The sequence below is a fragment of the Rhyacophila brunnea genome, unplaced genomic scaffold, assembly GCF_057557595.1.
Source record: "Rhyacophila brunnea isolate RB1 unplaced genomic scaffold, BYU_Rbru_1.0 scaffold_17, whole genome shotgun sequence".
Classification (NCBI taxonomy): Eukaryota; Metazoa; Arthropoda; class Insecta; order Trichoptera; family Rhyacophilidae; genus Rhyacophila; species Rhyacophila brunnea.
Window position 1 is genome coordinate 37,289,284 of NW_028232827.1, and position 27,668 is coordinate 37,316,951.

General features: G+C 35.1%; 1 protein-coding gene across 1 annotated transcript in view; it reads left to right on the plus strand.

Moving 5' to 3' along the window:
- Window positions 1-27,668, plus strand: part of LOC147074021 (G protein-coupled receptor Mth2-like) — a 209,399-nt gene that overhangs the window by 22,512 nt on the left and 159,219 nt on the right. The window contains exons 3-5 of the mRNA XM_085944330.1: window positions 3,551-3,749; window positions 4,197-4,394; window positions 24,165-24,243. Of these exons, the coding sequence (XP_085800456.1) occupies window positions 3,551-3,749; window positions 4,197-4,394; window positions 24,165-24,243 (476 nt within the window). The remainder of the gene's footprint in view (window positions 1-3,550; window positions 3,750-4,196; window positions 4,395-24,164; window positions 24,244-27,668) is intronic.

A 27,668-nucleotide genomic window follows, 5' to 3' on the forward strand; every position in this document is an offset into this window, starting at 1 on the left:
TTTGCCGCGTGGTTACCTTTGCAATTGATGCACGTAATTTCTTCATTTTTTTCGCAAGTTTTGTGGTTTTCACCGCACTTGGGGCACGTTTCTACTTTACTGCCGCAATTGTTCGCAATGTGCCCATATCGCCAGCATTTGTAGCATTGCATTACCCTGAATACATACGGTTCTACAGCAAAAGAGACGCCATATATGTGAATTGTTCTCGGAAATATTTTCTCCCCAAATTTAATACTGACTGACGAGGTCTTCGTTAGCTCTCCTGTATCACTTTTTCTTGTCAACCTCTTAAGGTTGGTCACTTTTGCATCACTTTTGATTTCCATTTGCAGTTCTTGGAGGTCCATATCAATGTCGACTTTTCTTATTACTCCATAAGAGCAGGAGTCATTCTCTTTAATCACAAAACCGAGATCTTTGAGTTCTCCAGCTTGTTTCACTTTATCTGCTTCTTTTTCGTCTTCTTCTTGGATGTACATCTTTAAATTTTTCTTGTAAATTTTCTGTACCTTAACTTCTGCCTTATGGAGCATCTGCGCTATTTTCAACTTTAATGGTATTTTACTTCCCGTCGCTATCATGACGACGTTTTCGTTTCTCTTTGAAGCGACCCCAGAGTCTCTTCTCAGTTTTTTTCCAGAGGTCACAGTCTGCCATTCTTCTTCTTTTTCTCCAATCACTTCCTCTTCATCATCGTTTCTTTTCTTCTTCGTTTTTTTGGTTTCATTCACGTCCACAGTAGTGTTATCCATTTTAATATTTTTGCCTTTCACGCGGACTTTGAAATCGCGTAACAGTGTGAACAAATAACAGTGTAGACAACCCTTCGCTTCACCACGTTTGGCGCACTAATTGCTCCCGTGCAACAATAATTATTATTCACTGTTGCTCACTGTTAATATTAATAATATATTAATTTGTGCAGTATGTATGCACTAAATAATATTATATACACTGTAAATCTCGGATGTCTTTTTTCACCTAATAATCTTTCTTTCAGACTTCACTTATTTATATTAAATTCTGGTAACAACAATTTTCTTTCTATTCGACACGGGCGTTCTACTCAAATGCTCAAGTCCAACTGATATTATTATTGTTACTAATAGAACAATAAACAGAACATTAAATGGACGCATGTTGGATTTATATGACAAATTATATTTCGTTCGGCATGCGTCATTTTCACCCACGACTCGCTATCCACGCATCGCCTAGCCACGATCTTTTTACGACCGACTTTTGCCGACGTTCTCTCTCCAAAATTTTGTCGCGCCTATAGTTGAAAATTATTTGCCGTTTCACTGATGTATCGTCTTAAGTTGGCAACACTGTTCAGAAGTCAGAATAAATCAACGCCATAAGTATTATTCCAATTATATGACAATGATGATGTGATTCAATAAAGTGATTGTGTTATATTCTCATTACGTTGTCATCCAATACATTTATATAAACTGACTCAATGATTTATTTTATAAAATTTTATCATCTCTTTTGATACATAGGTATATCATTTTTCTTCGAATTGATTATTGGTATAATACAGGGATGGAGAACCTATAGCCCGTGAGTAGGCCTACCAGATTGTATCCAAAAGGAAAACATGTCCCTTATTTCAACTTAAAAATAATCTCCATCCATTTTAGAAACGGTCTTCGTATGTCCACAACAGGGAACTCAGAAATAATGGGAACTGAAATACCCAACGGGTAAGGCGATAGCAGGTAACCGAGTCGAGTAAGGAAGAATCCGGGTTAAACTTACACACGTGTCAAGAATACGTTGTACGTCGAATACTGAAAACTGCTCTCAGTTTATGCATTTACGCTCATTTAATGTTGGTGTATTACACACACTATTGCACGTGCATAATGCGTGCTTCATTATCGTAGGACACTCACACATTCAGAAACCCTGCATCAACACGCGGCTTATTGAATATAGCCTATCGGTATTCTATTTATTATCTGTACTGTGGTCCACAATTATTTCTCTATAGACATGCCTATTTCCACGTTCCATAGACGTAAGACGTGTCACGCAAAATTTTATTTTCACCAAATCTAGCGTTTTTCCTGCCAAATAGCTTGTTTTCGTACCCCGCCTGGCATGTTTTTATCAACGACAGTTGGCAGCACTGAAGCGGGGGGAATTTAGGAATTTAGTTCCACTGCTTCATAAAAGAACCACGATGACGTGTACGTCAGCTTATAGAAATCGAACTCTAACATGCAACCTTTTGCCATATTGGATAAATAACCGTTTTGTAAGTCAGAAAACATACTTAAAATAACATAATAAAATTAACTTAAAATAAACACACATGAATTATCATTTAATTATATCAATCATCATACCACATTAAATTGCATCATACAGTCACATACTTTAACCTCCCTTTCCACTCTCTCGGCCAGACATTCTGGCCTGAACGGTTCTAGTAGGGAGCTCAGCTGGCCACTGGGTCTGGCCCAGAGCAGGTATACCTACACGTACTTCCCGATTTATTAAAAGTGCAAGAAAATTCTACAAAATGTTATAGCCGACAAAATAAATGTTTTTAATATTTTTTTTTGAAATACGCCATTTCTATTGGCATTTCTCAGTAGTAAAGCTACAACATACGGCCGTAGCCATAGGTTGACAAACTATAATTGAAGTAGGGAGTAAGATCATGTTAACGCGCGTGTTTGAACATGTACCGAACCGGAAAAAAATCGTTTTGTGGCTTAACAACTGAGCAATGCCAATAGAAATGGCGTATTTCAAAATAATACTACCTTATTCTTAGGTCAATAATTATTATAAAACAATCATTATTCGTAGGACGTTTTATCACATTTGAATGGTCAAAGACATAGCTTATAATCAGTATCTTTAGAATTATCTTCAATTGTGGTAATCTTGCCCATTTTTTGAAAAATAAAATGCCTAATTCTTGTCAAATTTGGGATCACAGAGAATATAAATGTATTTTTTTATCGTAAATATTTCTATTATTTAAATAGTAATCAATTTTACTAATGGTTTTATAAATGCGTTTAAAAACAAATACATCTAAAAAATCTTAACACCACTGCGCAGTTATGTACTGAAATATGACTTTATTCTAAAACATTAGAGCGAGATGTTTAAAAGAATACTTTTTTATGTAAGTACTAAAAATACTTCATGCAGTCATCAAATGTGTAAAATAAATATAAAGGATAATAAGGCTTCAAAATTATATAAATAGATTATCTACAACGTTTAAGGAATGTTTAGGCTAATGCTTTGAAAATACCTTAAAAGCTCCATTTTGACCTACGTGGGGCATGTGGGCCGTTAAATTGATATTTTACATTATGCTTTGAATGACTCATCATTTTTGTATTGTGTGTGTTTATTAAAGAAAATTTGCGGTGTGTGTTTTCTCACTTAGCTGGCTCCCCTTAAGCTCGGACCCCCAGGATACAACCCTATCTCCCCCCCCCAGGCCCATGATCCTAATCATTTATTTTTATTACCATCTTCCTAGATACTTACTTTTACTCTTGTTAAACAGGATGGCAGCCTCTTTGTCCCAAATTCATCTATCGGGGGATCCAAATCACACGGGCAGATGGAATACTGCATTGATGCATGGGCCACAGATCCTGAAGACGATAACAATACAGATTGGACCACCAAATACATGGCCTTAATGTGCTTTAATGAAGAACCTGAAGAAAAGGACAGCATAATTTCAGCACTGTATTCTATGGGTCAGTCTATTACATATAATATTATTAATTAACTATTTTTGTATTCAACAACTAATTCACAAGATTTAAGAATGTAACATTCTAATTATTGAACGTTATATTCAATATTATTATGTAAACTAATTAGAATTTTTTATTTTTGTTATTTCTCCGTGCTACTCTCTCCCATGGGGACTTTTATTTGAAAGTTTCTGTAAACTCAATCAAAACACACCTGAGTGCGTGATGACCTCAGTCTTGGGCATTCCCAGGCGTAAACCACTGCTGATGCTTCACATCAAACGTGGGGCCTCATGATACGCTCGATTAAGACCGAGTATGGTGCTCGGCGCAGTGGTTTGGAGGGAACTATTAGGTAGTTACTCTTCATCCACTCTTACAATACTTCGATAACAACACGATAGCCCACATAACTTTAAGCATTCTAATGTTTTAAATTTTTTGCAGGAATGATTATCTCCATCCCGTTCCTGGTGGTGACCTTTTTGGTATACGCCCTAATCTCTGAACTTCAGAACCTTCACGGGAAGGCGCTTATGTCATACGTATTTGGGCTGACTGTGGCGTATACGGCTTTGGCAACCATACAAATTCTAGGCCGTGATAAGCAGTACGATATGTCAAACTCCATGTGCTTCTGTTTCGGTAAGTTAACCAATAATGGTATTATTTTTATCTCTTCTTCTGCCATATCCCCCCCCCCCCCTTAGTTGGAGGATATAGACACCATAAGGCGCTTCCAAGAATCTCTGTCGCTCGCCAGTCTTCTTGCATCGTTCCAGGTCAAACCAGCATCCCGTAGCTCTGCCGTATATACTCAATAGATAGTATTTAACGGGGTTCCAGGACGCCGGAATCCGGTTGGCTTGAAGAACAGGCAAGCCAGGTTGAAATTCTCTTCTGGCATCTGCAGCACGTGGCCGAGCCAGCTCAGCGTGGTGAGAGGCTGCTTTGTGCGTTCTATAATCTCCTCGTCACTCACAGCCAGTATCTGTCGCAAACATCTTTTTTCGAAGCTCAGTATACGGTTTCTCTGAGCCTTCGTAAGGTGCCATGATTCGCTACCGTAAGGCAGCACCGTCGGAATACAAGCGTCGAATAGGCGGCATTTGGTTTTGCCCGAGTACAATCGTGAGTCCCAGACTCTCTGCATCGAGTTGAATGTTGTTCCAGCCATTTTCATTCGGATAGCGAGCTCTCTTTGCAAAATCTCATCTCCCGTGATGTGTACCCCCAGGTATTTAAAGCTGTCAACGCCCTCGATGTTTTGCCCCTCGCCTACCAGAGGGAAATCTGGATCAAGACAGATGCTGTTGCATAAATTTTTATCTAGTGTATGGAAAAAACTACTTTAGATGAATCAAAACATATATACTACACAATTTTTGAATTTGTTTCATTAATGTAATAATACCAGAGTCAGATGAAAAAGTCACTTAATCCGAAAATATAGCGTTAAAAAAAACTATTTTTAAAATCGCTCAAAATCTATCATCACTTTAAGAGCTTAAAGGAGCTTAGAAAAAATAGTTTAAAATAGAGGAAAAACCCTATAAAACAAATCACAGAACCCGTTACATCAAAATTAATAGTGGAACTTGCAAAGCAATTAATTAATATACGCAACGGAATCCGGTCTGTCTGAAACTCCTCCGGAGAAGGCATACCAGACTTCATGACTCCTGGATGTGCTCCAGGGTCTGAATTTCATCACAATCTTTCAACCCTCACTAACTAACTTAAGCATCGAATTATTCACTTAAAATTCTGCATATAATATATTCAATAATATTTTTTACCACTTAATTTCAAAACTAAATAAAATCCAGTTTTTTTTTTCGACCATGTCCGATCCTAATAGGATCATATGGGCCTCCACAGGGTGGAGGTTTGTATTGACAGATTTTGTTTTTTACGAGAAATGGATGTCAGTCACTTGCTCAACTTATTAGGTCCATACCCTGACACACACAAATTGAAAAACAATATGTGTACTTGCCAGACCTAGGATTCAAACCTGGGACCCACGGCTTTATAGTCCAACGCTTATGCCTATTATTATTAATAAATCGAACTTACAATCAAAACAAATTAAATCTATTCTGATATTAATTGAGTTAGCATTTACTTGGTAGAATTTCATTTTACAAGAAATGAAAATATAATTAATACTAAATTCTACAGGTTTTTTTATAAAAGGTTTGTCGATAGCTATTTCGGTTGTAACACCATAATCAAGACTATATACCATAGACCATAGTCTTGATAATGGTGTTACAACCGAAATAGCTATCTACAAACCTTTTATAAAAAAACCTGTAGAATTTAATATTAATTATATTTTAATTTCTTGTCTATTCTGATATCTAAACGGCTTCCATAATATTATATTATGTTTCTCATTTATTTTTCCATAAGATACTGTCATTTGTAGATATTATATTGTACAGTTTTTAAATTACCGCGTCTTATATAAAATAGCGAAATAGCTAAAGAAGAAGAAATTGATAGTTTTTATACAAATGTAAACAAAGCTATTAACCAAGCATATAAAACTTTTATAATAATGGGCGACCTAAATGCAAAAATAGGCCAACACAGACAAGAAGAATACTTAGCTACGAAATATAGACAGAGATTAACACTTTGGAGGAAGCCTTCACCCGAAGAGGGGTTCTTACAAACCAAACAAACTAATTACATACCATTGTTCAATTTATAAACATTATCTAATAGTATTATACTTATACAAAAATAAATAATCTTAATATATATAATATGATGTATTATACAAAAATATAAAAAATAATAATAATTAATATTATATAAACTAGAAAATAAGTAGATAATACAACCATAGATAGATATATATATACATAATGGACATATTCATATGTTATATATGATCATTAGATATAGTAATTTAACTGTCATTTACTTTTGTTTGTAAGAAATAAAAAGGCTTTTTATTTTATTTATATAAAATGTGGATTAAAAAGAGATTACAAAAGTATTAGTTCCCAGAGCTGCGCCGAGATAAGGTCGCCTTGCATTGGTGTTACAAGCCTAACATAACGTGTATAGTTACGAAACCAAACTCGAAAACAGTACACATCAGGAAAAATGTGGAGATATTGCAGGTGGTGGAGAGAAAATATGTACGTATTTCAGATGAGTTTCAGGTAATGTTAAAATAGCCAGAGATTTCTTATAACAGTGTTTGAAAATATAGCGCAGGAATGAAATTCGGACTAATAAAAAGCAGATGGTTGGATGCTTTGAAAGGCAATAAACCAGATAACATTAAAAGTCTATTAGAAATAAAATTTCATAGGTGAATTTTTATGTAAGTACTAATTTTGTTTCATGCAGCCATATCAGTAGATGAAAACCATGTATACTTTTCCACGAATCTGAAAGGGTTAAAAGGTTACACATATACATTCAATTTGGGAGCTTATTAAGAGCTTTAAAATTAGGTCTGTTACTAAATTTCGTACGTATGTATTTATCGATGAAATTGTTATTTAAATTGTTGTGCTGTTTGTTGCTTGTTTTAAATTTAATGTTTTAATCTTTGCCAAAGAGCCACTTGTGTGGGCCCCATGGCTTTTTTACGGTGGTAAATTTTAACACTAACATCAATGCTATTTGTATAAACACTATAAATAATAAAAAATAATATCGAAAAAAACGCCAATCCCGGGATCAAAGTTTTGGCTCCGGATTGGAATCCCTAATCTGGAGGGTATGGAGAATTTTGATCTAATTGTCAAATCCCTGTATACATTAATTTAACCATGCGGAATTTTATTAAATTTTTGGTGAATTGAAATTATGCGTTGTGGCTCTATGTCTAAGGCATAAAGCCCACCAAAAAAGCGCTCGATGCGCTCACTACTGAGCAGGCCCCCTCCTACCCGCGCATTACCCTTCACCTATGTAATATGGGGCCCAAGAAGCACAAAATATTTATTATTATCAGCGTCTCTCATAACAAAGCAATAAAAATATTATATTATTTCGGGGCTTGTAATTAATATTCACGATGACATTATTCTACCAGCGAAATATCGGACACGCAATAAAATTAAACAATGAGTTCTCTGTTATTAAATATTGGCTTCTCGCCCGTCGATCGACGACGCTTCCAGAGCGTGATTTTGCTCGCCGCGTTCAATGAATGGACTACGTTGTATTTTTGTTCATTCGTATCGCCGAGAAGCCAAAAAACGATGATTCATGTGGCGGGCGCGCATAATGCGTCGTCAAATCCAGTGTGCGCTGGCGTATTTGATTACGTTGTATTTTCGATGATTTACGCACCACTTGTGAAATTTTGCGCGAGAGCCCCACTTGCTGCGTTAAGTGGGTTTTACGCCTAATAGGTAGTAAAAACTAATTATGGAATAAGTAGAGTCATTAGGTTACACTAAGAAAATCACAATAGAAATTATTAAAATGTAGGAATGTATTTAAAGATTTCTCTATCTTTCTAAAAATGCTTGTGACCTCTGATAATTTCTATTTAATGTTAGGTAGATAGTAAGAATGTATTCAACCGTCTATAATAAAATTATTTAATATCTGTAATAATCGCGCTAGCATTGCGGTTGGCATGTTAATATGATTTAACATCTGCACCCAACGTTTCCAGCTCGAAGAGAGATAATACCGCATAATGGTTTTTTGCTCTTTGTTTCAAAATTATTGTAAATTCGCACTGAGCGAAACAGGTAGAGAGGAAAAGCTAAAGATTTTTTTGGAACATTGGGAACTGTATGTCAGTTTTAATTTATACTACGTTTGTTCAAAATTACCCAAGTTTGTTGGAGGCTTTTCTGGGACGCCTTTGGGGAATGAAGTATGTACAAGGTACAGTTAGTCCGTCGTATTCCGCCTGTCTTTTCGTAATTGAAATCAGACCCTTTCTAGAGGTGGGAAAACTGGTCGATTTTAAGACTAAATATACTTACTACCAGTATAAAAAAAAAGTATAGTATCAAAACTTGTTCCAAAATACTTACTAGTATTTGGAATACTATATTGAGCGGTTGGCGTGCGTATGCGACATAAGTCTCATACTAAACTGGAACTAAAACTTAACTCCTTATTAGTATTTGAAATATCGGCTTCAATAGAATCGCTAAAAATACACTAGCTGGGGTTTTCGTAATGTCCCATTTATTATAATATTTTAAACACATTGTAAATTAATGAATTGTTTTTATGTTATGTTATAATATTCTTGTTAACATAAAATGAATAACAATGTTTTTTTTATTGTTAACTGCGTCTCCTCAGCCACCTCACCACATTTCAGAGGGTGCTGCTACAGAAAATTTATGACCTATTTGTGCATACATAAGATGATGTCATTCGCATGCATAGACTAATCAATTAAAATATAATTATTGTATTCAAGTGCTACCTCGCTCGCGCGCATTTAACGTCAATAGTATTGAAAGTCTACCAACTAGCCAGCGACTCGTGATGATATCATCACAAGTTTTTTGGAACAAGTTTATTGGTCCACACGTACTGAGTATGGGTAGTTTCTTCCGATACTTGAGTACACAAACTAGTGACAGTATTTCCAACTCACCTCTAATTCTTTCACAGTAAAAAATCACAGATACCATGTCGGGAGATCCTACTCTCCAGCTATATTAACCGCAAAAGAACTGTCTTTGGCCAACATCAGGTGCGATGGATTCAGCACGAATTTTGCGAACACGCAAAGCTAAATCTATTTTCAAAATAGAAGATTGCATAACCAGTACTTATACACGCTTTGTCAGCAAGTTTATATAATATACGGCAAAATCAAGATCAAGGTTTGACGGTACTATAAGTCTAAAGTTATTGCATGGTCATTGAGCTCTAGACATGCGTCGTTCATATACGACTGACTTGTGTCATACGAGTCAGGAGATTCCCGTGAAACAGTTGTACAACAGGTTGTATGCACATGAGTCATGACTGATTCAGATGGCATAGCTAAAAACTACGTTTTATCCAGACAACGCCTCTGTCAACGTTATAAGGATTTACTCCAACAAATCGTAACGTACGTCTATTCCTTTGGGCATTTAATTCAACTGTGCGGCGTCCAATCCTCCCGGAGGCCAATTGGGTAGGCTTCGAATTGGACCGGCGTCCGATTATACCGGCGGCCAATTACTGGAGGCCAGTTCGCGGTGTCAAATTGTCCCATTCCCATCTGCCGAAGATTTCTCCAATCAATTGCTGACTATCGGTAACGGCCGTGTTCCTGTCTATGAATCGAACGGATTGATTTCGTTTTCGCTGAATTTTTGCAATTTCGTCTCAACTAAGGATGAAGTGTTCCCGAACATTATTGCTAACCACAAAAATCACAATTGGTTGAGTGAACGAGCATTCTTGCGGCAAAGAACAAAGATGTGGATCACTGTCTTAATGTTTACAGTTCAAAATCAAATCCTTGGTCTACTGCATTCCTTCAAATATATCGACTGTGTCACAAACGAAGACGAAGCAACCAACTATCCAACTGAATTTTTAAACTCATTGGATCTGCTTGGCTTGCCACCGCACAATTTACAACTGAAGTTTGGCTCAGTAGTTATCATGCTTTGAAATCTGAACCAACCAAAACTATGTAACGGAACGCGTTTGGTGGTGAGAAAACTCATGGGCAATGTGATTTATGCGACAATAATCAAAGGAATGTTCAAAGGTGAGGTAGTTCTCATTCCGAGAATTTCGATGATCCCAATCGATATGCCATTCGAGTTTAAATGAATTCAATTTTCAATTCGTCTAGCATTTGGCATGACGATCAACAAATTACGAGACCAATCCTTGAGTGTTTGTGACCTGAATCTATAAAATGAATTTTTATCTCACGGTCAATTGTACGTAGCATGTTCATGTGTCGGCAAACCATCTGCTTTGTTCGTTTTCGCACCTGACAACAAAACGAAAAATTTCGTATATCACAAGGTGCTTCAATGAAGGGAATCGACCCTAGTGCAACCCATCCAGCAAATAGTTTAACAGAAAGTAGTGCAGCAATGCTACGCGAATCATTTCGATTCGCTTCAATAATGCAAATGCCTTACTGCCACGTGAATTACATTCTTTTTTTTCTTTTGACCATGTCCGATCCTAATAGGATCATATGGGCCTGCACAGAGTAGAGGTTTGTATTAACAGTTTTTTTTTACGAGAAATGGATGTCAGCCACTTGCTCAACCTATTAGGACCATACTCTGACTCATGCACAACTTGAAAAACAATATGTGAACTTGCCAGACCCAGGATTCGAACCTGGGACCCTCGACACTATAGACCGGCGCTTAATCCACGCGGCCATCGTGGGTGTACAGCGTGTACAGTTCAATGTAATTAAAATACTTTTCATTTTGATTTGATTTTTGCACATTTATTGAACTTATTCAGTATACATTTTAACTTAATAAAAAACTGAATTTAATTCAGCTAATAAGTTAACACAAGATTTTTGATTCTGAGGCGGTACGAAGTTCGCCGAGACAGCTAGTTCATAATAAAAGAATGTAAGATGAAGTTACTTCAACAACAAATAAATACATTTAAAATTACCACAGTGTACCGAAGTACCGGTTTCAAAGTCTACAAGTTGAACGCGAATACAGTAGGTACCTAAGCTGAGTTAATAAATTAATTATACATAATTTTATATTCATGCCATACAAAGATAAAATTTGTGACTCAATAAGTTTGATAATTTTATTCCATGTATTCCAAAAAATAATACTTTGCGTACTTAGTACATAATATTACAATTAATATTGTTATTTGCCATTTTCCAAAAACAGTTTTTGTTGTATTTGCTTCTAATATGATCATTTCAACTTCTTTATAGACGTTATTTATTTTTCTCTTTATGGGGTTTTACCAATGACATTAATATGGACGAATCATCTGGAATAGAAAATGACACTCACTTTATTGTCGGGTCTGCCGAATGGCATAATCTGTTCTAACGCCATTACAATAAAGGTGATATTGCTATAAATTCCTGATGCGTTTTGTTGGGTCTGCCGAATGGTTCGGTTCGAACGGGTTCGCTCAAATGAACATTGACATTAGAAACACTGCTCTAACGCCATTACAATAAAGGTCATATTGCTATAAATTCCCTATGCGTGATTTCGCATAATGGAAATTGCGTGATGTCTACCTACACATGCGAATGCGCGAATTTACTTGCAAGCTACTGTATTGAGTGCGTCGTCCATTAATAATGTCATTGGGTTTTACGTCCTAAAGTTATTACAAAATCATTTTACTTTATAGAAGGTGCGTAATCAAAAAAATTAGCTTCTGCTGCCCCATATCTTTCCCTACATTATGTCATGTAGTAAAACATAGTTCTCATTGGAGCACATATGAACAATTCATATATATGTAGGTATAATATTCTTATTGTAATATAACAGTTTATCAAATTAGTACTTACCTACTATATATTTTTAAAACGTCATAGCAGCCATTTTTTTTTTTGATTCCCACCAAAATTGACTTTTGTTTTCAGTATTGTTTGGCAAAATATCATCATGGAAAAGGTAGACAGTTGTACAGCATATACAAATTGTTAAAATTTGTTAAAAAAATAATAAATCTTACAATACTGTTTGTGATAGTAAGAATCCAATCCATCAAAAAACGTAAATGTACTGCTGAAAATATCGATGTTGTGAATCAAAGTGTGGATGAAAATCTAAATTCTAGAACAATCAATTAGGTACTTTCTTATGGCATCTACATGGAATATTCTTCATAAATATTTGCATTTGAATGCGTATAAAATACAGTTATCACAAGAACAATAACTGAATGACCATTTGGTGCGTCGAAATTTTTCTAATTCGGCTTTAGAACAACTTGAAACAGACCAATTATTTCATGAAATAATCATCTTCAGCGATGAAACTCATTTTTAGTTCAAAATGACTTCGACTATTGAAAATCCACATGCTATCCTTGAACCACCTCTACATCCATAAAAATTATCCGTTTGGTATAATGGTTTGAAGGTGTAATTGGACCGTATTTCATTTAAAATGAAAATGGCAATGCAGTTGCTGTGAGTGGAGAATGCTACAGAAACACGATTACCTACTAATTTTGACATGAAGTCAGTGGCGCACCCAGGATTTAATATTGGGGAGGGGGCCTAAGGAGGCCTAATTTCTCGTTTATTGGTCTTTTGTCTATTGCACTCTGTGTACCTACACCATGGTCCCCACATCAGGCTAGGATATTTGGGGGGCCACCTATCTACCGCTAAGATTAAAGGCAGTATGAAACAATACATTAACGTTTTTCAAATTGTGTTTTAGTTCAAATTAAGGGAACTTACTTATACAGTGAATTATTCGCGATTTTTAATACATCTACTTTAATAATGGAGCTGTCGAGTATTGACACATAATAATCATAAAATATATTGCACAATTATATAAGTAATTAAAAATGTTAATGGCCACTTTTACTATTAAAGCTAATTTATGATGTCTGTTTATCTCACTTATCTGGTCAACCCGACACGCCGGGCCCCCCACAGCCCGGGCCCCTAGACTAGAGCCCTGTCAGCCCTTCCCAGCCATGACCTACACCACTACGGAATTCGGGTGGACACCGAGAATTTTTTGACAGTTCCATTAGATATTGGGTTTCTAAAAAAACCTGACATTAGTGTTTCGAAATCTTTCTGAAAAGGGTGCTGGAGAATTATTACAAATCATTTTTTTGCCGTGTTTTTATTTGTCTAAGCCCAAAGGTATAGTTTATTGGCTTTCAATTTCAATGCTTAAAATCATTCTGATAATTTTCATTTTTGGGGGGTGCCAAGGCCCTTTGCCCCCCCCCCTGGGTGCGCCACTGCATGAAGTATAAGATAATGTTGATCCGGACGATATGTAGTTCTAACAAGATGGTGCAACATGCCATGCAGCTCGTGACACAATCAACTTATTGAGGATTAAATTAAAAATGTATGTAATATTTCTTATTTGATAACCATATAAGTACATAAATAAAAATCTAACACTACAACAGCCCATGAAACTGATTGAGATCCAACGACAGTAGTGTAGCCATAGAAATTAAATAATCTCATTAGTATTGTGACTTCATTAGGAAACGAACACCAACTCCCGGACATGAAGCCAGTGCCTTATACACTGGTCTACGGGCACTGGTATTGCAAACGGGTTTGGGTCGAAATCCCGAAGGCCGGAATCCCGAAGGCCGAAATCCCGAATGCTGAAATCCCGAATGGACGAAATCCCGAATGGCTGAAATCCCGATAGCCTAAATCCCGAAAGCCGAAATCCCGAAAGCCGAAATCCCGCATACCGAAATCCCGAACGCTGAAATCCCGAATGGCTAAAATCCCGAATGGCCGGAATCCCGAAGGCCGAAATCCCGAAAAATGAAAAAATACAAACATCAATAATTGCGCAATCTTCAATTGGGATTTCGGCTTTCGGGATTTCGGCTATTCGGGATTTCGGCCTTCGGGATTTCGTCCGGCACCCATTGCAAACATACCATTGTAATGATTTTATTACATACTGAAATATTTTATCTAAATATATGCTATATAATCGGGTTATCAATTTATTAATTACTATTTCTCATTGCATATAACGTTATCCAGACTAAGAAGGTACTTATTTAATATATAACTACGTATATGAAAATATTATTTTCATATGTATGTACGTGCCCGGTATCATGCAATTTAATGCATTAACGTAAATGTTTGAACGAATGACGTTGAAGATCTTTCGATATATAAATGGGGCCTACATATTACTTATACGAAAATTAAGCAGAAAAGCAAACTAATGAACTTACGTTTCAATAAACAATATATTTTTTGCTGTCTATTAAAATGCTCCACACCTCAATCTTTATTTTAAAAATATAATATATAAATAATGTTGATGATAAAATAGAAAGAATTTTTGCTTGAAGGGATGCTTTTGAAAAAAATACATGTATAGGTATACATAACTATAATTTGCTACATAATTTATTATCTACTTAGGATTTTGCATCTAATTGAATTTTGGCGGGTATATTATTCATGTATGCTACCTATTCGACCGTAGATAAACTTTAATAATTTTTCTATTTGAAAAAAAACCATAATATATATAATATGTAGGTATAATATATATATATATACTAAGTATATAATAATATGTAGGTATAATATATATACTAAGTATATAATAATATTGGAAAGTGTTTTTGTAGTGCTTAATTACAAACTTCGTGATTCAATTATAACAACAAGAATAATCTAAATAAAATAAAAAGTAAAATACAAATAATATGTTGGCATACCTGCTTTTTTCAGAGGGATGAAACAGGTTAATTCGACTTGTTACTTTTAACCTCTTTCCCAGCTGTTATCCTAGTCGTAAAAAGTAAAAGTTATCAGGCAGACAGAAAACGTTTGGACGAAAGTTCACGAATAAATTTATTATTCAAGAGGCTATGGTAGTATCGCACAGCTAACTTTTCCCGGACCAAGTTAACGGGGTGTCATTATTTACGGGCTAATAAAACAGCACAGGGCTTTAAGACAAAGGGATTAGCGGAATTCAATTCTATAATCCTATCCCAGGAAGATTAATGCTGATAAATTAATGCGTCTCCGGTATGCTAATTGCCAAAATCTTGGCGTATTTTATTATACTGAAAAGTGAAAATTTATACACGACTTTATCCGATAATCTTCCAGGAAGCTTCCATCTGCTGTTGGCAGGGTTTGAATAAAACCGGCATATGAATGCACTTAAATAAAGCATTTGAAACATTTGAAAGCACTTTGTGACTAATATATTAGTTAGACTGTACGCATGTCCAACTAGGTTGTGATCTATTATACATTATTAAAACTCTCAAACCACACTCTCCCTTGTCATTCTTCAACGTAATAAATAAGCAAATTATATTTGTATGAGCTTATACATAGGTAGCCGTTTATATTTCGGGAATTGGCAACACTGGTGATGCTAGGTGCAATTTGACTTCTGTATTTTGAAGTTTGACATTTTTAATGGCATAAGTTCTCAGAACGTTTAAACAAACGGAAGCTTTTTGTTTTTTTTAAATTCATTTGAAAAATTTATCTCGGGCACAAAATGGACTTAACTCGTGAAAAATTTCGTGCGATTATTTTTCACAACTTTTGACGTCGATTATCGTGGGAACAGTGCATCGCTGAACTTAGTGCTTTATATGGCGATGAAGTACCATCAAAAACTACGGTATATCGTTAGTTTAGCGAATTTTATCGTGGCCGTCATTTGCTCACAGACGAGCTGCGTGAAGGTCGTCCAAAATTGGTGGTTTCTCCAGAAAACATCGATGCTGTGCGTGAACAGATAATGCAAAATCGTCATGTGACATACCGTTAGACTGAGGCATCCCTTGCCATTAGTAACACGTGTTTACGATCTTGCATGAATATTTAGATGTGAAGAAGCTATGTTTGTGTTGATCCCGCATAATTTGACAATCGGACAAAAAAGGCGGGTGTCGATTGGTGCAAGGAAATGCTAAAAAAATACGATCGACGTGCTTCAAAAACGTTCATAGGATTGCTAAAGGTGACAAATCTTGGATCTATACGTATGAGTCCGAAAGTAAATAGCAGTCGATCATATGGGACTTCCAAAATGAGCTTAAACCAACAAAAGTTGTTCTCGCTCGAAGCATTACGAAGCAAGTGGTCGCCTGTTTTTTTCGTCGGAAAATCGATCCTTGTCGCAACTGTGCCTTTAGAGAATCGTAGAATAGTCAATTTTGAATGGTACACAATCATTTGTGTGCCAGAAGTTTTTGGTGAAATAAGGAAAAGCAACGGTCGGCGTCAAATCATCCTTCATCAAGATAATGTGAGTTCTCACACATCGGCACGAACAAGCGCCTGTTTGAGCACTCAAAACATCAAATTGATGGGTCATCCGTCGTACAGCCCCAATTTGGCACCAAATGGTTTCTTTTTTCCCGACAGTCAAAGATAAATTGCGTGGTCAACGATTTTCTACACCAGAAGAGGCGGTTGATGCATTCAAAAACCATGTTTTGGAGTTACCTTCTGCAAAGTAGCAAAAATGGTTTTCAGATTGGTTCAAACGCATGGAAAAGTGTATATATTATCGTGGAGAATATTTTGAAAAACAATAAAACTGTTTTTATTGATAAAAAAATCGTTTTTGTTTGATATTCCCGAAATATAACTCGTAGTAACAATAATAACAAATAATAGTTGCTTGTTATAAATCGATATGCATATAAAAAAAAATATGCCTACTGAGTCACCTTATAAAAACCATGTGTAAAAATCTGTATAAATTACAAAAATATAATATGTAATGAAGCTGATTTCCGGTTTATCCGAATTATATGTTATATCGAGGTTTTACTGTACACAATACTTTACACAATATTATGATCTTGCAGAATACCTAGGTAGTTTGTTAAACGATAACTGAACTTATCAATTTAAGTTATACTGTATAAATGTTTGTGTGTACTATTATCTAAGCTAAACAGTTATTGGTATTACTTGACAAGTTATTAATTTTCGATATTTGATATGGGTAAATGATTAATGATTAATGACAGAATGCGGTATGAATTTTAATAGAATATCAATTCATTCTGCCTGGCAGATTCTGCGTAATCTCTATTGTGAATGTTATCAATTGACATATTATAAATTATATTATAATATACATGTATCACAAACGATAAATATTACAATATATTATGCAAATTAGGTTAAGTAATTAAATTATATCAGTACTTAATATGATAATTAATAATGAAACACGCCATACCATTGTCACGTATATTTAAATTCTGATTAATAAAAATACTATTGGATTTACCAATGACATCTACGATTAATGTCTCGAAGAAAAAAGTGATCCTTCATTGATAACTGCTCGCAGAATTGAACTGAGAATAAATAGGCTTATTAGAGTGCCTGAATAGTGGGTACTAGAGATGGGAAAACTGGTCGATTTTGAAGACTAAGTACTACCAGTATAAAAAAATACTTAGTATAGAAATTTGTTCCAAAATACTTACTAGTATTTAGAATACTATATAGAGCGTTTGGCGTGCGTATGCGACAAAAGTTTCATACTCAACTGAAACTAAAACCAACTCCATATTAGTTTTTGAAATACGTATCGACTCAGGGAACTCTGACTGTGTATCGGCTTCAATATAATCGCTAAAAATACGCTGAGCTCCGCTTGTCGAAAAGTCCAATTTATTGTAAGATTTTAAACACATTTTTAATTTATGAGTTGTTTTTTTTTTGTTTAGTTACAATAATCTTGTTAAAAAAAATGAATAACAGTGATTTTTTTAAATTTAAAACATGTTTTGAGCGGTAATATAACAAGCCTAAGCCTGTGCGTCATCTCACCACTGTGCTGCGACACAAAATTTATGATCTATTATTCATACATTCGAACGCAGTAGACTAATAAATTAAAATATACCTATATTCAAGTGGTATCTCGTTCGCGTGCATTTAATGTCAATAGTGTTGAAAGTCTACCAACTGGCGAGTGCACAGAACAGCGACTCGCGATGATATCATCACAATTTTTTTTGGAATAAGTTTATTGGGCCACACATACTGAGTATGGGTAGTTTTATCCTAAATTTGAGAACACAAACTGGTGTCAGTATTTCCAACTCACTTCTAGTGGGTACATAATAATATGTTCGAATGTGACCTTCTTTTGTGCCTATAGTGTAAAATATTTAAGCAAGTGTACTACTAGGGTTCTGCCTGGTCCGCTCTGAAAAAAATATTTGAAAAACAGGTTTGGAAACTGTGGCGTATTTTTTTTCATTAGAAATTTGGCTGCTACGTGAAAGAGGTTTCCCAGATTCGTTACGAGAAATGAATATTAGACATATGCTCAATCTATTGGGTCCAGGCTCTGGATATAAATAGATACACATTTCATAACAACGAATAATTTGCCAAATTTAAAGGGATTTAAACTCGCGATCCATAGATTTATGAGTAGATACTCTACTTAGTGTTTCTCAATCTTTTTATACGTCCGGATCGATTCGGACTGATGACAACCTGGATGTTGGGTGGGAGGGGGCGAGAAAATCTCACTCCAGATGAAAGAACCAAATAACGAATGCCACAAGTTTCATATTTATAAAAGCCTGGTGGTAGGCTGCTAAGATCCGACATAAATATTGCATACCAAACTTTATCAGTCAAACGTTTTTGTTTTCATTGAACTAAGGCGTCGTGCACATAGAATCGGGCTTGCGGGGCGCTCGCGCATATTCAATGTGAATCATCGAAAATACAACGTAATCAAATACGCCAGCGCACACTGGATTTGACGACGCATTGTGCCCACCTGCCCCATGATTCATCGTTTTTTGGCTTCTCAGCGATACGAATTAACGAAAATACAATGTAGTCCATTCATTGAACACGGCAAGCAAAATCACGCTTCGGAAGCGTCGTCGATAGACGGGCGAGAAGGCATTATTTAATAACAGTGAACTCTTTGTTTAGTTATTGCGTGTCCGATATTTCGCTGGTAGAATGATGTCATCGTGAATATTAATTACAAGCCCCGAGAAATTTAATAATATTTTTATTGCCTTGTTATGAGAGACGCTGATAATAATAATTATTTTGTGCTTCTTGAGCCCCTTATTACAGGGGTGAAGGGTAATGTGCGGGTGGGAGGGGGCCCACTTCGTAGAGAGCGCACCGAGCGCCGCTTTGGTGGGCTTTATGCCTGAGACTACAATATATAGATAATGTTTGTTAGTTTTCAAAAATTAAATTACACCTGACATAGGGCATATATGGCATAAATAAGTCATAGCAGATAATCATCATCATCATCATCAGCCTGAATCTATCCACTGCTGGATGAAGGCCTCTTCAAACTGCTTCCACCTCTCTCGGTCCGGTGCATTGCGTTGCCACATACTTCCGCAGAACTTTATCATTTCATCGATCCAGCGGCCTCTAGGTCTACCTTGCGGACGTTTTGTACATCTTGGATACCACTGGATGACTAGATTTGTCTAACGATTGTCTCTTCTTCGAGCTCTGTGTCCAGCCCATCTCCATTTAAAAAAAATGTAGATAATGTAGTAAAAAATATTCGTTTGTCTATAAAATATCTAAAATTATGCCATTAACCCATACAGAATTTTAGACGATTTATAGATAGAAGAATCTTTTTTTATGGTTTGGTGCAGCGGGACTTAATTAATTTCAAAAAACAAACCAGCCCCATTATTTTAATATGTATTCTTAATTTAACGAAAACAAATGAGTATGAATGGAAAACATCGCCCATACCATACCTTAACTATTATTGTTTGGTGTAGGCAAAGTTTAATTGAATTTTAAAAACTAACCAGCACCATCTGCAAATTGTATTCTTAGTTCATTGAAAACAAATATGTATTACTGACAAAGTTTACTGTGCAGTATTTATGCCAAATATTAACAGCCTACCTCCACCCTTCGACACTGTAAAAAGCCCTGCTATACCGAAAGGAATGGGAGAAGGCTGTCATTTGGCCAAATCATGTGGGTCACAATCCTCTGCAATGAGGTCCCGACGATACTTCTTACAAATTTGAAATTAATAGGTGGCATATAAGAATGTTTGCGCCTACAATAATATATATAGATAATTACTATATAGCGGGCTTCGTAGTTCAATGCATAAGGCGCTGGCCTTTCATCCGAGTGCTCTGGGTTCTCTCCCGGTGAGGTCACAATATATTTATGTGATCTCTTAAAGCTTGGGTGTTTGTGATTGTTTCACTTATATTACTTATTACACTACTGTTTCACTACTGTCATTGAGCCTCATGCCTGTATATTATATAAATATCATATTATTCTTTTTATACAATAATAATAATTACAGTATATATTTTTACAATATATATTTTTTAGATTACTAATTTTTAGAAAATGTTTTGGTATCTTAAAGTCCACAATAAAAAACAAAGATCTTCATCGAAATTTAAAAAAAAAAAAAAAGTTTTTTATTATTGGGGGTCTCATATGGGCGGCTGAGTGCCCTTGAGACGGACCTGATTATACTTATAAAAATAAAATAAAAGTTGGTTATTTTTAGAAGAACTGTAATGAAAGGGTCTTTGTATCCATTCATAACATTATTCATAAATTATTACCAAATGGAATTCTACGATTAAAAACTAAGTATTCATAAAAATGTATTTTAGTGCCAAGAACTCAGGTCAAATAACAGATGTGCAGTTATCATTTTTTCTCAAATGCTACTTATATGTATTTTTAAACTCCATGCAGTCATGCTCCATTGCTCCCAGAAGCAATATATATGTATATATTGCTTCTGGGATCATTTTTTTTAATCAGATACCTTTTAATGTATATTGCAGCTAAACTGTACATCAGGAATCGGTAATCTTTTCAAACTTATGAGCTACACTAATTTTTTTTAATTTTAATAAAAATCTGTTAAAAATTTGTATTATTTAAATCTTTAAAAATACAGGCGTATTTAAGTACGAAATGTGGGAAAAACATAATCTAATCTGAGGTGTTAACTTGAATTGAAAATAGTTCATTAGTAAGTTCAGAAGAAAATTTATTATCTATTTTCTAAACTCATGCTAGAAAATGCTTGTTCGCAAACGTATATGCTTCTAAATATAAATGTCATCTTCTTTGCAAAACTTATTGTCCTCTCATTTTTTTGGTAGACATCTATAAAATTGTTGCATGTTTTCTGACGAAAATGCATTCTTCAGTATTTCAATAACATGTTGTATTTCCAAAATTTTCATCTGTAACTGATTTCGTACATCGTTGATATATTATTAAAATGGTTTAAAAACATTAATATTTGGCTGCTTGGAAAATGGGACCAGTCTTGTAGCTGTCCTGCTTCAACCAGTCCGTGGCAGGCCTCGGCACCGTTAACAATATAAGTCATTCTCACCAGGGATCCCGCGTTGTAACGCAAACGCAAATCAACTCTAATCAACAGGTATTAAAAGTGTTCACATGCGTTTCACTGGTTACTCACCAACATCAATCTCACAGTCTCAAAAAACTTGACAAGACGTGGGTATTCTAAAAATTCAGTCAACTGTTCGAGTGACATATTATGTACATTGAAATTCTTCAATGATTAAAAAACTACTTACCTCGGTCAGATTATGAGGACATTATTCCCTAACTCGTTATCAACGGTAAATGCCGCATTTTGTAGCTTAAGAACTTAGGTGATTAGTACGAGTGCTATTCCACAAAACCGTTCGGGTAGCAGGCGATGAAGCCAAGACCGCGACAACCGATCACGGATCTTAAATAACATTGTTTGTCGATTGTTTATACATATATTATAAATGTGTCGCTACATTTCAAGATCAGCCAAGTCCACCTTTAGGTATTTTTGACTTGTTTGTAAATTGCTGAAGAACTACTGCTTTCTAACATTTCTGCATTATCAAAATGTGGAATTTATTAATTTTAAATATTCTGTACTCGAAATAATATAAACTTTCACCCTTGTGACTGTGTATTTGAGAAAACGAAAAGCTGTTTTCCCTTATTCTCCTATTCACCTATTATGGACTTGGCTGATTTTGAAATCTAGCGACATAATATGCACTGCATATTATATCAATACGGTCATTAAACACTCGGTTGCCACAAAAACAAGGAACATGGGTTACCTCCTAGATGTGGCCGTAAGAAGGCACAATTCTCGAGTTCGAAGAAATATCGGATAAACTTAAACACGTGCCAAAGAATGTGATATTTTCAATAGTTACGTCCGTAACATAATATTAATACACTGAAGTTTGTTATGTAAACGAAACGCGCGTTCAATATTGGAGATATCTGTGGACACTTTTGTACATTTTTATGGCTTGATCTTCAGTAAGTTATACCATAACTGGCGTCAGTTTGGTCTATAGTGACTGGCTTCCGCTTTTTTGTCTTATTCGCCTATTCTGTGATTAGGTACCGACCACTGCTCTACAGCAATGATCGTCATACTTTTTACCTGCTCATTGTATTAAAATGACTTTAACGATAATGGTGTTACGTTTGCTGTCTTTTCGACATAAGTACATAGGAAAAGATTTTTAGTGGCTAATTAAAAGTTATAGTCTATAAGAAATGAGGTGCTTACAATAAAAACAACGGCAAACAGTAAATGTGAACGTAGTTAGGGTAACTACAGTATGCTGTAGACCAGTGGTGGCGAACCTATGGCACCCAAGATGATTTTGCATGGCACGCGAATGTTTTATTTTGAAGAGAGAATAAAAAATAGTTAAAAAAAAATCACGAAAAGTTTTACAAATAAATATATATACATAACTATTAAAACATAATGACAACATGGCCATGCATATTATCTTTTATTTTTATTATTATTTTTACTAATTGTTTTTAATGACGTTGGTTTAAATTAATATTAAAATAAGTACAAGAAAAAAAGGACTTTTTATATACAACGTTTTTTAAATTTTCTGTTGAATCATATAAACTTTTTTTTCGACCATGTCCGATCCTAATAGGATTATATGGGCCTCCACATAGTAAAGGTTTGTATTAACAGATTTTGTTTTTTACGAGAAATGGATGTCAGCCACTTGCTCAACCTATTAGGTCCATACCCTGACTCACACACAAATTGAAAAACAATATGTGTACTTGCCAGACCCAAAATTAGAACCTGAGACCCACGGCGTGATAGTCCAACGCTTATGCCGCACCTTGCCTAACTTAAACGATCAAAAAAAAAATGTACTTCATAGAAATAATACTGAAATGTCATTTTGACATGTCATATTGATTTCCATAGTAACGCACGTATATATTAATAATTTATTTGCTAGGATCCCAGACCCCTAGCAACCAATAATGGTATCGAAATAACTTTTCATACAAAACAGAATTAACTGAAAATGAATTCAATTCTACTTAAAGATGGCTAAAAGTATTAAAAGTGCATTGGCATCGTGTTCTGATATATTCTAAAAGTTTAAAATGTATAGCTAGTCGGGAAGTTAGTTGAAAATCGATTGCATGATTTGTACTGGACAAAGTACCACCGGGCAAATAAGAAGATGAGCTAAGAAAAACGTTGTAATGTAATAAGTGTGTTTGGTCAAATCTGACCGTAAATAAATGAAGTACCTATCCTCGAATTACAATCACAATATTTGTTTCCGGTAATTTCCCTTTTGGGATGAGATTAAGGCAGTGCTTACCTATTTTATAAAAAGTTTTCTTTTTTAATCTCATTTTGTCTGTTTTTGTTTCAGCCTTCGTCATTTACTTCTCTTTCATGCTGAGTTTCTTTTGGTTGAACGTCATGTGCTTTGATATATGGTGGACATTTAGGTAAGTACCCAATCTTAATAAAATAATAAAAAACAGTATTTTATAAACGTTACAATATTACCTCAGTAGCTAAGGGTAGAGGTAGGCTAAGTTCCGCCATAAATACTGAACATTAAAATTTGTTAGTCATACGTATTTGTTTTTATCGAAGACTACAATTTATTTACAGATGTGTTGGTTAATTTTTAAAAATCAATTAAACCCTGCTTAAACCAAAGCATAATAGTTTTGGTATACTTTGGTCGATACGACAAAATTGTGCACACTTTTTCATTCATACTTATTTTTTTTTTTGTTGGATTAAGAATACATATTACACATATTCTTAATTTTTGACCTTTATAGCTCATGTGGACTCTTAATATAATAATATAACCAAAATATAATGAACAATAATTCTTGGCAGTGACGTCCCTAGCCAAAATGCCGCCCATGTGCAACGCCATAGTAACGCCCCATTTTTTATAGACTATTTTTTATCATCCGTGAACGCGTCGTTTCTGGTCACCATGTACATCGAAGAGCGACGGAAGTAAACTAAACATCGCGAACCCGACATAAAAAATTCAATCCTGTTAAACCTTTTATGTTAATTAATACATTTTGTTTCTAACCAGTGAGCTGATTTTTTTTATGGAAAGATATTTTGTTATTAGGTACTAATTTTTAGGTAGCTATTTCTATATAGGTATACACCAAATGATTCTCCTCGATTTGCCGCCCTTCGAGTAACTGCCGCCCCCAAGCGACGCTCAATATGCCTACCCCTACGGGACGTCACTGATTCTTGGTTCGGATAAAATTTGAAATATTAATCGATACATCTGGCAATGACGAGACAACGTTGATTGATTAAACATTATCACGGACAGGCAGTGTGTACATCTGATTGTGAACTTACCTTACAATTGAATAAGCGCTAATTCGTTTGGAAATAAAATCATTACACCTGTCGCCCATCCATCATACTATTATACTGATATAGTGTACATAATATTTCTACGGTTGTCTGATTTACTGACCCCCCCCCCCCGATACCACCCTTGCGACGTTTTTTGACGGAAAATTTCTTGTCACTATTGGATACACCCACTCACAACACAATATCGGCTAAATTTCATGAACAACCCTCAACGACTCGCACACGCCGACTGTCGTGAGCAATAACTTTGTCAATAGAGAATAGATCGTCACGAAGCTCAGTGTAAATAATTACACAGCTTTTGGCATTCGTTTTTGTTGCTAGAGTATTTCGTTAATATTTTTTCTTTTAAAATGTCACCGAAAATCGAATCTACCTTTTACACTTAGAATAAGACAGAAAATAAAATATTTCTAACCTAATATCACCATCATCATCATCATCAGCCTAAATCTATCCACTGCTGAATGAAAGCCTCTTCAAGCGGCTTCCACTTCTCTCGGCCCTGTGCATTGCGTTGCCACGTACTTCCGCAGAACTTTATCATTTCATCGATCCAGCGGCCTCTAGGTCTACCTTGTGGACGTTTTGTACTTCTTGGATACCACTGGATGACTAGATTTGTCAAACGATTGTCTCTTCTTCGAGCTATGTGTCCCGCCCATCTTTATTTAAGGCTTTTAATAAACTCTATTACATCGCAAACCCTTGTTTGCTTCCTTATCCACTCATTCCTCTTTTTGTCCTTACGCGTTATCCCCAGCATGCACCTTTCCATACCACGTTGTGCTACTCTAAGTTTCTGGATCTCTCTTTTACTTAGGGTGCATGTTTCACACGCATATGTGATCACAGGAAGCACACGCTGGTTGAACACTTTATATACAGTAGCGCAACAGCATCTGTCAATCTCCATAAACCATCGCGCAGATTTCCTATCAGCAAAGGAGTCCGACAAGGTGATACAATCTCACCTAAACTATTTACAGCTACCCTTGAAGACTTATTCAGGAAACTTGACTGGAATGACAAAGGGATCCCCATAAATGGAGAATCTGCGCTTTGCCGATGACATAGTAATTTTCTCGCAAGACTCAGAAGACCTCCAAAGCTGAATGCAGGAACTCGTTGAAGTAAGCAACAAAGTAGGTTTAAAAATAAGTGTAAACTAATATAACCTTTATTTTATATTTCTAAAGTCTTCTTCTTCATCATTGTGTCAGGTTTTCAATGGCCACGGAGTGTCACTACAAAAGTTAGCCAAGGCAACACCATTTTTCTCAGCTTAAAAGAATCTCGTTGGAATTGCTTCTAAGTTATAATGATTATTAAGTGGGTATACAAGTGAAACACAAAAATTTGTAAGTTTTCGAAACACGTCATGTTTTCATCTATCATAATCAAATCAAATCAAATTTATTTATTTTACATATATAATGAACATAACAAATTACAAATTCAAAGCGTTCACGACATGATATAAAATAAGTGTTAACAATTTTTATAATAAAAATACAGAGAAATGTGATTTAATAATACATCAAGAAATAGGAAAAGAACTAAAATAAAGCAACAAAAATAAAAGTAGATAGAAGCACACAAAGTGAACTATCGATAGACTCTATCTTAAAAACTTATAAAACAACGTCCACTTAAATTCACCCTCATGTAAGTGGAATATATAATAATGAATATACCAATACGTCATGATTGATATGTGAATATAAAGTATTTTATACATATTTTAAAATACAACACAACACAAACAAAACAACGAAAATTTGCGCCAAAATATCGAAGAAATAAAAGCGTTCATCGTCTGGTTTACTAATTGATTTACTATTAATTTAATTTAATAAAACGGATTTTTTAAGTACTTATTCCAATTTTAATAAGTAAATCTGGACCAGTTTCATCCACCTCTGAGGGACATTTTCAACTGAATGATCTTTTTAAAACAGGAATTTATCAAAACCTATATACCAATGTATTGACTTATCCATCAAATAAAACTTTGTCAATAATGATTAAATCCAAATGATTGAAATTTGATATAATGTTTCAGGCTTTCACGGTTATTTTTGTCGTAGTAGATTTTTGGGCTTCCATCGTGTGTCCTTCTTCCTTCTTTCCTCGACGTTTCGAGCCGGTATCTCTGGTCGTAACGATTGACACATTACTCTGAGCAACGTTTGCTCTTAGCTAATTGGATTCCTTTTGGCATTCTTAGAGCAACGTTTACATTCATATACCTACACTACATTTCATCATAAAACATATCATCTCTTGATAATGGCCTCTGCAACGAGTCCGAAACGTCGAGAGAAGCAGGACACACGGTGGAAACCCAAAAATCTACTACGACAAAATCAAATATTCTAAATTATTAACATAAAACAAAATATGAAGCAATAAGCACTTACAAATGACACATTCTCTACATTTAAAATGCTAAATGCGATCCGATCGAAAAATGATCCAATCAATATAAAGCCTTAATGGT